The following is an 11,726-nucleotide window of genomic DNA, read 5'->3' as shown; positions in this document are numbered from 1 at the left end:
GCGGCTGCTAGAGCACCTATTGATAATGTCCATTGACATTAAATTTTCGTAGACATTTGATTGAACTGAATTATAAATTTCACCAGTAAACTGAATAGTGATCAAAATAATGGACTAATTGTTATTTAAATAATATTAAAGTTTATATAAAATACAAAAAAATCACCACGACATCACTTATTTATAAATAAATCGGGCTTCATCTCCATTTATACAAAAAAGATGCTAAATAAAAAAATCGGAATATACAACGAAAGCAAACATTAAATTTTGTTTAAACTGATAAAGTATTTCTACACAGTACGAGTATCAATGATGTAACAGCAGCATAATTATAGCTGGCCAATGACATCAATTAATGTTTAAATTCTAGAAAAGATTTTCTCTTTTTAAAAATATTTTTAAAAGAAATGTAAATATATAAAATACCGTTAGGTATACATTCAGAATTATAAATAGATTTCATCTTACTTTTTAGTTTTATGTGAGCTATCTTGCAAAAAATACAAACAGTTTGTGGGTAGGTAGGCAAAACGAATATCTAAATAATGCATACAAATCAACTTAGCTAATACTTTTTTACCATTTGACGCTTAGTTATGATAGTTATAAAACTCAGTCTTCGCTACGCCGACCGCAAAAATTGTCATCATTTGATAATAAGTCTAGTACAAAAGGCAATTGAAGTCAATGAATCCTCAAAACGAGTTTGTTATTCCGACGTTCTGCGTTCACGGTCAGTCGTATGTTAGTGAAGATCTACTAAACGTGTGAAAAATGGTTAAAGTGAGTACGATTCAGAGCATTTTTAAAACAAAAAGAAGCAATTTATAAATCTTTAAATAGAATAGTAGTTGGTCTGTAAATTCGTGTGGAAGTTTCTGGTGATTTTATGAAAGAATTTTCTTACTTGTTTGACCTTTGCTTAACGCTTTTTTAATTATATATACCATCATTTTCAGGTTAATATACCAACAACAAAGCTAAACAATGGTATAGAAATGCCTGTTCTGGGCTTGGGCACTTGGTTGGGAATTGACGAAAAGGTAATTAATTAATTAGTTACTAACTACAGTAATTTTAGATCACGGCTATATTACATCAAAATTTTACTCATTGACTAAACCTAACTAACCTTTTTTTTAATGGTGCCGTGTGGTTGCCGGCACCATTACAAAAAAGAATAGGACCACTCCATCTCTTTCCCGTGGATGTCGTAAAAGGCGACTAAGGGATAGGCTTATAAACTTGGGATTCCTCTTTTAGGCGATGGGCTAGCAACCTGTCACTATTTGAATCTCAATTCTATCATAAAGCCAAATAGCTGAACGTGGCCATTCAGTCTTTTCAAGACTGTTGGCTCTGTCTACCCCGCAAGGGATATAGACGTGACCATATGTATGTATGTATTAAACCTAAATGCATGATTATGAGTATTGATTATAACGACAATTGTAGAATTCATTAATTTGGAACCTGCTGGTTTTGAGTCGTCCCAGTGTTTTTTATGCGGCTACATTCTATCTGGAGAGAACCGCTTAATGACCAGTTGGAAAGTCAGGTTACACCATTTCAACATAGCGTCTCTGCCTTCTGGTCTCCATGGCTTTGTCTTAAGTTCTGAGTGTGTCATTATTAATAACGTTCTTAAATATTTAACCAAAAAAACTTTATGACTCCAATAGTCGGACACTTAACTCAGGATATTTGTTTCATGAAAGAAACGGTTACACATACAATAACATTTAACAAATTTCTTTCACATTTCAGTTACAATTTCTTAGTTCTGATGTACCGAAGCTTATCGAGGCATTATCCTATGCCATAGACATTGGATACAAATATCTAGATACGGCTCATTTGTACCGCGTCGAGCCTGAAATAGGAGAGGTGGTGAATAAAAAGATAAAGGAAGGTGTGATCAAGAGGGAAGATGTATTTATCACTACGAAGGTAAAAAATAAGGACCAAACCTCATGGTAGCCACCCACGATAACGTAGGAAACGTTAAAAGACAGAAATTATATCGTCAACAAGGAAATCAATTAATCAAAAATCTTTTTTAAATGCACATTCTATAGGATATCATGGATACTATATTTTTTAATTTCAGGTCTGGCAACATAATCACAGAGAGGCTGATGCGATCCAATCAGTGAAAGACAGCCTTCGTCGCCTTAATTTGGACTACGTAGACCAAGTCCTCATGCACTGGCCAATGTCTATTTCGGTGAGTTAGCCAAGATTTTAGTAACGTACCTTGGTTATCTATTATAAAACAGGCGACTTTGTTAGTCCAAATTAATCTCTTATCAAGAAAAAGTCTAGTGATTGATTGAAAATATATGTAAAGTCTATCATAGGGAATGCCTTATAAACTATTTCTAGCAAACTGTCATATTATATTCTCGTTTCCATTCATACTATTGGCTTTACTTACTTTTTTGAAATAAAAACAGTTAAATGGCTAATAAATAATGTATCTTGTATCTTAGCGTAAGAAAACCTGAGATAATTAGGTAGTTAAAAAATAATTTCGCAACAGCCGGACGGGATCGACGAAAAAATCGACTACTTGGAAACTTGGAAAGGCCTCGAAAAAGTTTTGGACATGGGCTTGGCAAAGTCTATAGGCGTATCGAATTTTAATGTCGAACAGCTGAAGAGATTGCTTGCTAACTGCAAAGTGCCGCCGGTAGTCAACCAAGTTGAAGTAAGTTTGTTTTGTTTTTAAGATTAACCTTGCGAAAAGTAACGAGAAAAGTATTACCTAGATATTTTCAAATCTTTCTGATCACACAAAAATGTCGAAACTAGTGGTTTTAAGTTAAATAGGTATGGAATGCAAATTGTTTGTCAGGAATTAATGAAATTATTACAAATCAGAAGTGATAGCCGGAATCGAAAAAGACTCCTAACTTGGTTGCGATTATTAATATACATAAAATTTAGTGTTAGTTGTTTAGTTGTTGTTAGTTAGTTGCGGAGGTCAGAAGTTGCGTTGAAAAAATCAGACTTAACCAACTAAGATCGTGGTCAAAGAATCAACCCGGGCTCTTATCCTGATTGGTAAGGATCCTATGAGTGAGAGAGATAAGGATCTTATGCTTAATATAATAAACTTATATATCAACTTATTGTATACTTTACAGATTAACTTAAACCTGGGGCAGAAAGAACTGGTTGATTACTGCCAATCGCAAAAAATAGTGGTCGTGGCGTATTCCCCATTTGGAACAATGATGCCATCCAGACAACCCCCTGACAGTCCAGAACCAAAGCTGAATAACCCCTTGATGCTGGCAATAGCTAATAAACACGGGAAAACTGTTACACAGATCACGTTGAGATATTTGGTAAGTTATTCAGTATTCTAACTTCGTACCTATAAAAATTATAAAGCAATTACACATGATACAATTTTGATGATAAGCAATAAGAAAAGGGGTGAACCTAGCGGGAATTATCGATGAAGTAATAATCATATTGGTGATTTATTTTAATTTCTTTTTGACTCTTCTGAGTAACCAAATAATAACTTAATTTTTATGTAGTTATATTTGTATTTTATTATTTTTCAGTATCAAAGAAACATAGTGAGCATCCCAAAGACTGTCACAAAATCTCGGTTGTTGGAAAACGCATCTATATTCGACTTCAACCTGGACGAAAATGATGTACAAACGATTGCAAAATTTGACGTCGAGTACCGCACGGTTGTGCCTGTATTTTGGCAGAATCATCAAAACTATCCTTTCCCAGAGGAAAGACAACCATATAAAGAAGATATTCCTCTTTGCTTAAGAATATGGAAAAATGGTGCTAATGCCGACATTGATTAATTTATTTAATAAAACTATGTATTATTGTCTATCTTAATAATGATTGGTTTTGCGTGCTTTGGATCCGGTAGCATATCAGATATGATTATAGTTCATCAGGTTGCAACTAGTGCAATTCTAATACAATAATCCCAGCCTTTAAAAAAACGAATTACCAAGAAAAGTAGGTTATTAATAAGTTTCAGTCAAATATTTCACAATAACAAACCTCAAAATCCCATTAAAAATGTAGCTTGAACAACAACAACAGAAAAATAATGACGAGTTAATATTTTAACACTCTCAAAATGAATTGGTTATTTTTAGTTATCATTCAAATCATTAGTATGATAATCAAATTTCAAAATACCGCCAGGGAAATATTTTATTGAACATCCATTTTCGATTTATGAAGTTTTACACTCTTTCCCGCATACAAAGCTCATTACAATATCTGATGTTGGTTTGTAAATAATACCTATACTTCATATCTTTTTAAATATCTGTTTGGTAGTGTAAGCTCTGGTGGTAAAATCTCCTTTGTGTACTCATATTCCTTTGTCTGTCCAGACCTCAGTATTTTAATTATTTAACCCTAAGTACCTATCGGAAAATTCGAGAGGTGTGATGGGTGCCTCACTACCCGCGCCGATACTTGTTCGATTAAGGAATGCTCGTAGCACATGAGGCAATAATTTAAGCGATCCTAATAAAACTGATAAAGACTCGCTACCAGCCGGCGATGTTGCTGTTGTTCAGCTTTATAATAGGTCCTATATAAATAATCATGAATAAATCGTATGAATCTTTCTCCATTCATCTAATATCTCCGTGTTTTTTTTTTTTACTTGCTACAATGTTGTAATGTTATCTTTTTGCTTTATTTTATCAAAATATATTATATTTAACTACACCGCAAGAGTTAGCTCTTAAATTTAGGAAGAATTTTTTTTATGAAATGTCTTTGAATAGCTTCTGAAACTTCAAACTGACAGCGGGCAGAGTCAACTCACAATTGATTCGAATAGTACTCCAAATAGAAGAGAGATATGAGCTGTATACTGGAGGAGAGTAGGGGGTTTTGAATAAAAGTATAGTTTGACCTTGGAGAGGATGCTCTCAGTTTATTTTTTAGCAGTTTAAGCCTTGGACTCATTATAGATACCGAAATGAGGATCAGAATAAGGTCGATTCTAATAAGGTCAAAGATAATAATTATTGTTTCATTTATTAGATTTTACCGTGCCGTGTGGTTCCCGGCACTATTACAAAAAAGAATAGGACCACTCCATCTCTTTCCCATGGATGTCGTAAAAGGCGACTAAGGGATAGGCTTATAAACTTAGGATTCCTCTTTTAGGCGATGGGCTAGCAACCTGTCACTATTTGAATCTCGGTTCTATCATTAAGCCAAATAGCTGAACGTGGCCATTCAGTCTTTTCAAGACTGTTGGCTCTGTCTACCCCGCAAGGGATATAGACGTGATCATATGTATGTATGTATGTATGTATGTATTAGATTTTACAGATTTGAGAAGTCAGCTACTTAACTGTAATAAAATTAGTTGCATTCTCTGCCGGTAATCATACGATACCTTTTTTTACCAGTAAATCTAGTATCCCATCTAGAACCGACTAGGGTTTCAATAGTTAACCATGCAAATTCATCGAGATACTCAGTCCGGTTTGAAAAACTCCAGGCCATTAATTCCAGAACATCTATAAATTAAAGCAGAAATCGCTTCCTACAAATGAAATAAGTGGGCTTAAAACGCTTACTCTGATATTTGCACTTTAGATATTGCTCCGGAATCGTAAATAGTTAAAGAGTTGCACTTAAATGCACGTTTTGAAAGGGAGATAAATCCATGTACACTTATGAATGAGAAAATTGTTTTGTTCTTAGTATTTTTTAATTATTATTTTCATTTATATAACTTCATTAGCATTCGCTACAAGTCAAAAATAAAACAAAATGGCAAAAATAATATAGGTATCAAATGTTAATTTGAGGATGCGATATGGAACAAGCACAAGATAAATGCAAGTATACCGATTTTGCTAAAATTAAATATATCTCTGATGACAACTAGTCCCGATTTATAATTACTAGAAAAATAAAACTTTTGACACGATAAATAGATGTGTATTCGGTGAGCATTAAAAAAAAGCGGAATGTTTATTTTTTCACGATTGGCATTGCGCACAGCTTATTAGAAAAACATCCGCAGAAACTAACATTAAGTTGGAAGCAATAATAAGTATATATTCAGAAAGACCTGCGGGGAATTCTCTTATCTTAAACCAACTCACTTTGGGTCGATTGGGTCCTCAAATAAATTATTTATCAGTATTGTATGTATTGTATAATTAAATTTGTTCGTAATACATGATAATAAACATGATCTATACTAATATTATAAAGCTGAAGAGTTTGTTTGTTTGTTTGAAGATGCAAATCCCAGGAACCACTAGTTCTAATTGAAAAAATATTTTTGTGTTGAATACACCATTTCTCGAGTAAGGCTTATTAAGGGTATATACCATCACGCGGCAACTTGAAACCGCGAAGAAATAATGTGAAAAATACGGGGAAAATTATTCATCCTTGAGGGTTTTAATGATGCCTAAAATGACTATTCCACGCGGACGAAGTCGCAGGCACAGCTAGTTTTTAATAAACGTTATGATAATAAAATATACCTTAACTTGGCCTTCGAGCTTTGTGACTATCTGTCCCGTAAGATATGGCGAGCAAAGCCAAAACTGGTTAAAAGTTAACCAAATTTTTTGCTATTTTTACATCTTCTCTTTCGCCAAGTTGTTAGTGTAGTTGTACTTTTGAAATCACGCTATACTTAATTAACTGTTCGGAGAGTAAGCGAAAGTAGTTGTAGGCCGCTCTAATGTAAAAAATGATTTATTAACTTATTATTAAAATAGTAACGCGACATTTTTATACATACACTAGCTGTGCCCGCGACTTCGTCCGCATGGAATTGTTATTTTGGGCATCATTAAAGCCCTCAAGAATGAATAATTTTCCCCGTTTTTTTCACATTTTCCATTATTCCTTCGCTTCTTATAGTTGCAGCGTGATGTTATATAGCCTAAAGCCTTCCTCGATAAATGGTCTATTCAACTCAAAAATAATTTTTCAATTCGAACCAGTAGTTGCTGATATTAGCGCCTTCAAACAAACAAACTCTTCAGCTTTATAATATTAGTATAGATATATGACAATACGGAATCAATAAAAAATAACAAAGATTTATTTTTACTGATTAAGTTGTTGTGGGATGACAATGCGAGATAAAAAGATTCCATCCAATCGGCTGTTTAATTTTCCATAGCTTTTGATATCATATTGTTTACACTGCGAAATTGGCTACTCACATTATGTAAATAAACGTTATCTTGTTACTGTTTTCATAATAGGGGCAATTTTGCTCGTTAATGCATTGTGGGCTATGGTTTCATAAATGTTACTATTTATTTGTTGAGACTACCTTATAATAAAAGTACAGAAATGTTTCTGTGGATATTTGCAAAACATATTAGACCTTTCTCCATAATCACTTTAATGGATGAAATAAATGGACCAAGTTCCACTTAATTACACCAACAAGAATTAGCTCTTAAATTTAAGAATAAGTAGAAGAAAGACTAGACCTTAGTATTTAAATAGTTAAATAGTTTCATTTTAGTTATTTTATTTTAAAATGGTAGTCACCTATATTAATAAAAACCCAATTTAATATCAATGATTTATTTAACTTTGTCACGATTTTCATTACGAGTAGTATGGTATTTATACAATTCACGATTTTAAAATAAAAAGAAGTAAGGATATCGTAAAGTTCTTTTTTATGCAATAATAGTGCAAAATTTGGCTCAATTACATGATAGCAACAGTTTAAGTTTTGACTATAAATTAGTTTAGATCGAGAGTTAGACTTCCTTATTTAACTTATAATGAACAAGTAGTTAATTAATCGTCCTCTGACAAAGTGTTAGGCTCTCTCTTCATAGTAACTTTAATCTGTTGGATAAACAGATTCAACTGTTTGGTTAGCCTAAACTTTGCCTTGTATTTAGCAACATGGGCTAGGAATGTAGGGTATAAGTAAGGTAGTTTTTCGTGGTCTAATGTGGGGAATAAATGATGAAGAGTGTGGTCTCCAAAAAAGGTCATCACTTTAAAAAGGTTTCCATTGATGTCTGTGCGGTCAATGACCGCGTCGACTTCGTGAATACCCCAATCCCGGGTTTGTTCCCTGCAACAAAAATCTTCAGTGGAATACAAATTGCCTATTGAAATACTGCGAAGGCAAAGGTTTTTGCCATTTCACGTAGTATATTTTTCTTTTAATCTTTATAATGAAGATACTTGGATGAAATAACATTTTTAGGGCAGAATCAACCTTATATTAAACCTAACAGGCGGTCCAATTAAAATTTGGAAACGAATTCCATGTTTATAGCATGCATACATATAATATAACACTTTGTCCTTTACGGGGTAGACAGAGCTGTTAGTCACAAATCACGAAGGCAAAATTTACAGGATATTCTATAACTATAAGTATAATAACATTTACCATCTTCTGTCGGCAGTACCGGTTATACTCGTATCTTCACCATTCTAGAGGGGCCCGGGCTGCGCCTTTGACTTGATTTCGCAAATCAGGTTAAATATATATAGTTACTCTAATCTGACTTAGTGATCTTTGCTGGAGAACCTAACCGATATTGGACCAAAGTTAAAACAAAATGTATTTTCAAATTTTATTCATAAATTACCTTAATTCATCTCCATCATGGAACAAGTCAGGGTGGTGATGCGCAGCGTTGGATCCAATGGTGAAGAATATGAAGCTCCCAGTGCAGTTGATCCAAAGCCATAAGATAAATGTGTTAATGAAGGAATGGCTACTGAAGATATACATCCAGAAGATTGGCAATAAGCCGAGGGCGTCGTGCCAACGGTAATGACGAGTAAAGAAGTCTTTGCGTGTAAAATTTAGAAATAACCTGAAACAATTCATTTTAATTTGAAAAGAGACATGTTACGAAGTTTTTCCTTTCTGATCTAGTTACAAAAAAAAAAAACAAACTGTTCTCTTCCAGAGGTCAATTAAAATTCCAATTTAGTACGAGTACCAATTATACAGGGGATAATATAACCAAAGCAGTTTGAAAGGTCAGTCAAGGAAAGGGTACGTTTATGCAAGGCAACCTATCACTTTCTCGTGTTGTTCTTCTTCTTCAGCATATACGAGTATTCGCCCACTGCTATATGCCTATCTAATATTTTCCACTGAACTCTATGAAAGGTTTTACTGACCCAGGTTATCTCTCTCTCTCTTAGTATTTAAGTCTTCTAACTTTTATTCTCTAGTAATTATTACTTCTAGAAATAGGTTTCTATCTCTATGTTGCAGATTTTTTCTAATTATTCATAATAAGTTACACAGAATGCAAAATTTTACCGTATATATGAGCATAAGTCATAACTTATAGTTATGAAAAATAAAATAAAATGTTTAATTAGAAAAATAAAAATACAAAATTGAGATAATCCCTGTTATGTAAAGCGTAATGTAAAGAAACCATACTTTTTCAAGAAGTTTAGTATACATCCGAAAGGAAACAAAATCACTTCGAATACAATAGCGAAGTGTCCGTAAACTGGTGTATCTCGTCGAGGGAGCCAAAAGACTATGGGTTCAAATCCGCTTATCTCCAAATCCATTAGCGTATTGGGATACAGATGATGAGATAATGCATGTGATATTCGAAAATCTCTGAAACAAGATACATTTCAATAAAACAAAACAAATATGTTATTTGAATAATACAATGATCCGTATACTTAAAGAAAAACTGAATAGTAAGGGGAGTATTATTAGATGCCACAGAAATAGGGGGCCTATTTTTATATTCCAGCGCGTTCGTCCGATCGCATTTTCTGTTGCTTACTTCAAAGCTTGGGGCTCACTAAAGCGGGCATATAAGCGATATTTTACATTCTGTGAAAAGACTTGACCATTTTTACGCCGACTGCTATAGTAATAAAGACTGGTATGGGAGTTTGGATGAACTAGTTATTAGTAATTATCTTAAATAGCCTCCATAAAATTTGAGAATGATCGTTATTAATGATAATACATGAGTAATAAAATAAAATTCAAGTGTTACCTGTAAGACCATAGTCCTATATTGAATAAATACATACGCCAATTGGTTTTTCTATGAATAAAGTTGTGGGCTGCTACCATTACCCAAGCCATAGATAAAGATGCAATCAAATATGAAACCATCACTACCCAATAGTTTTCAGCCCAAGCTGTTATTGCTGATGATACTAAGAATGTTATAAACAATCCATCTATGATTTTTTCTGTATTCGATCCAGCACTTTTAGGAACGCTTTTCAGTTCTTCTACTACAGATCTTTTCAGACTTCGATAAAAGCCATCTTCTTTGAAAGTGAATGGAGAATTTCTTGGGGTTTTTGCTGGTCTTACGTAAAACTTCTGTAATATTTTGTCCACTGATGGCGATAAATGATGACTTTCATAAGCCTCTGTAATATCTGTGCCCTAAAAAAGAAAAAACCTATAATAACGTTCTTAGTCAAAGAAGATTTTGACAAAACATGTCGCCAATTAACTTGTGTAGATATTTTGACAAAGCATGTTGCTGATTACAATAAGTGATTTAATCTTAATTTTTTAATCATGTATCTGTGCTTTAAATGCAATACACAAAAATAACTAAATTAACATATTGAATATTTGAATTTTTAAACATAAAGTATTAGGTGTAAATAATATATACCTTAGTCAAATCCAACCATTCTTCACCGCCAGGATGTTTATGCATAAACTCATTTAGATCATAGATGCCATCATGAACACGCCAAAGACCTTCGGCACCATCATCCATGGCTTTTCCAGTTAACCATTGCACAGGATCCTTTAAACCTTCATCCCTTAGTGATGGGTATTTCAATTGAGGAAAACTCACATGTGTCTTCTTTTCTACAGCTCGTTGATGAGCTATTTCTAAATATTCTGCACCTTTTGGTGCCATTTTCGGTACAATATTCAAAAGTTCTGCGTTCAATTAAATTAAATTTGTTAGCAAGTTGACTGCACGATTCAAACTCTATTAGCCAACTCAAACTTTATCCAAAGATTGCAAGTTGACGTCTGTACTACTCACGTTGGTGGTGATAATATATTTTGTATTATTGTCAATGCTATTTTATTTTTGTTTTCATATCAAACATAAAGATAATGTTGTCATGATTCTTATTTACTAGTTTAAATCTTTGACTTTGCCTACCGAATTTTATTATTATTACCATTTTTATTTTGTTTACGTTAGTTAAGGTTAGTGAGTATATAATTCTTTATAAATATCTAGTTATTGTTGAATGTTTAGAGATTAATATTTCTTTTTTATTGTATTAGTGACTATTTGTAATTGACCATTTGTTCAATAAACGTAGCACAATTTTTTTTTTAACATTTGTTGGGTTTTCACATAAATTAATAGATAAAATCACGTCCCTTATCCGGAAGGTGGCGGTATATATATGTTTGTGATAAATAAATAAACTTTAAAACTGCTTGACCGATTTGGGTTTACTTAAGTAGAGATCCCTAAAAAGGCCCCCCTTCCTCTTCCCAAGAAAAAGGCATTTTCCCAGGAAAAAGTCATCCAGAACCCTACATTCTAAAACTTTGAAGTCCTATGCTAATCTACGCTAAGATTATAATTTTTAGTTTGGTTATCCAGTTATATAATAAGATTAATGTTATGAAACAGAAAACATATACAATTGTTGTAAACATATGTTATCTTTTATATTCGTATTGTGCGATAACATTATCA

The 11,726-nt window shown here is 33.1% G+C and overlaps 2 protein-coding genes across 3 annotated transcripts; one reads left to right on the top strand and one right to left on the bottom strand.

The window, feature by feature from the left end:
* Positions 1 to 692: 692 nt before the first annotated feature.
* LOC106134663 (aldo-keto reductase AKR2E4) lies at positions 693 to 4,280 on the top strand. Of its 2 annotated transcripts, XM_013334762.2 has the most exons (7): positions 693 to 786; positions 963 to 1,046; positions 1,771 to 1,953; positions 2,114 to 2,230; positions 2,546 to 2,713; positions 3,153 to 3,356; positions 3,582 to 4,258. In XM_013334762.2, exons 1-7 carry the CDS (start codon positions 778 to 780, stop codon positions 3,840 to 3,842), a joined length of 1,026 nt encoding a protein of 341 aa, XP_013190216.2. In that variant the 5' UTR covers positions 693 to 777; the 3' UTR covers positions 3,843 to 4,258. The 2 variants fall into 2 exon arrangements, with proteins under 2 accessions (XP_013190216.2, XP_060801785.1); XM_060945802.1 differs by lacking the exon at positions 1,771 to 1,953 and having other exon boundaries at positions 3,582 to 4,280.
* A 3,294-nt stretch (positions 4,281 to 7,574) lies between these two features.
* Positions 7,575 to 11,055, bottom strand: LOC106134664 (cytochrome b5-related protein-like). The gene is made up of 5 exons (XM_013334763.2): positions 10,665 to 11,055; positions 10,023 to 10,426; positions 9,440 to 9,628; positions 8,625 to 8,855; positions 7,575 to 8,098 (listed from the first exon to the last, which is right to left on the bottom strand). Exons 1-5 carry the CDS (start codon positions 10,917 to 10,919, stop codon positions 7,813 to 7,815), a joined length of 1,365 nt encoding a protein of 454 aa, XP_013190217.2. The 5' UTR covers positions 10,920 to 11,055; the 3' UTR covers positions 7,575 to 7,812.
* Between the last annotated feature and the right edge of the window lie 671 nt (positions 11,056 to 11,726).

The sequence above is a fragment of the Amyelois transitella genome, chromosome 9 (genome assembly GCF_032362555.1).
Source record: "Amyelois transitella isolate CPQ chromosome 9, ilAmyTran1.1, whole genome shotgun sequence".
Lineage (NCBI taxonomy): Eukaryota > Metazoa > Arthropoda > Insecta > Lepidoptera > Pyralidae > Amyelois > Amyelois transitella.
The sequence above is the reverse complement of the archived record's forward strand: the minus strand, read 5'-3'. Positions and strand labels throughout refer to the sequence as shown.

Excerpts from the sequence above, each read along its gene's own strand:
- LOC106134663 (XM_013334762.2), top strand. Across the intron at positions 1,047-1,770 it reads GGTTGGGAATTGACGAAAAG|TTACAATTTCTTAGTTCTGA; the intron begins GTAATTAATTAA and ends TTCACATTTCAG. Across the intron at positions 3,357-3,581 it reads AGATCACGTTGAGATATTTG|TATCAAAGAAACATAGTGAG; the intron begins GTAAGTTATTCA and ends ATTATTTTTCAG.
- LOC106134664 (XM_013334763.2), bottom strand. The coding sequence starts at position 10,919 with ATGGCACCAAAAGGTGCAGAATATTTAGAAATAGCTCATCAACGAGCT. Across the intron at positions 8,856-9,439 it reads ATACTAAACTTCTTGAAAAA|GTTATTTCTAAATTTTACAC; the intron begins GTATGGTTTCTT and ends GAATTGTTTCAG. Across the intron at positions 8,099-8,624 it reads CATGATGGAGATGAATTAAG|GGAACAAACCCGGGATTGGG; the intron begins GTAATTTATGAA and ends TTTTTGTTGCAG.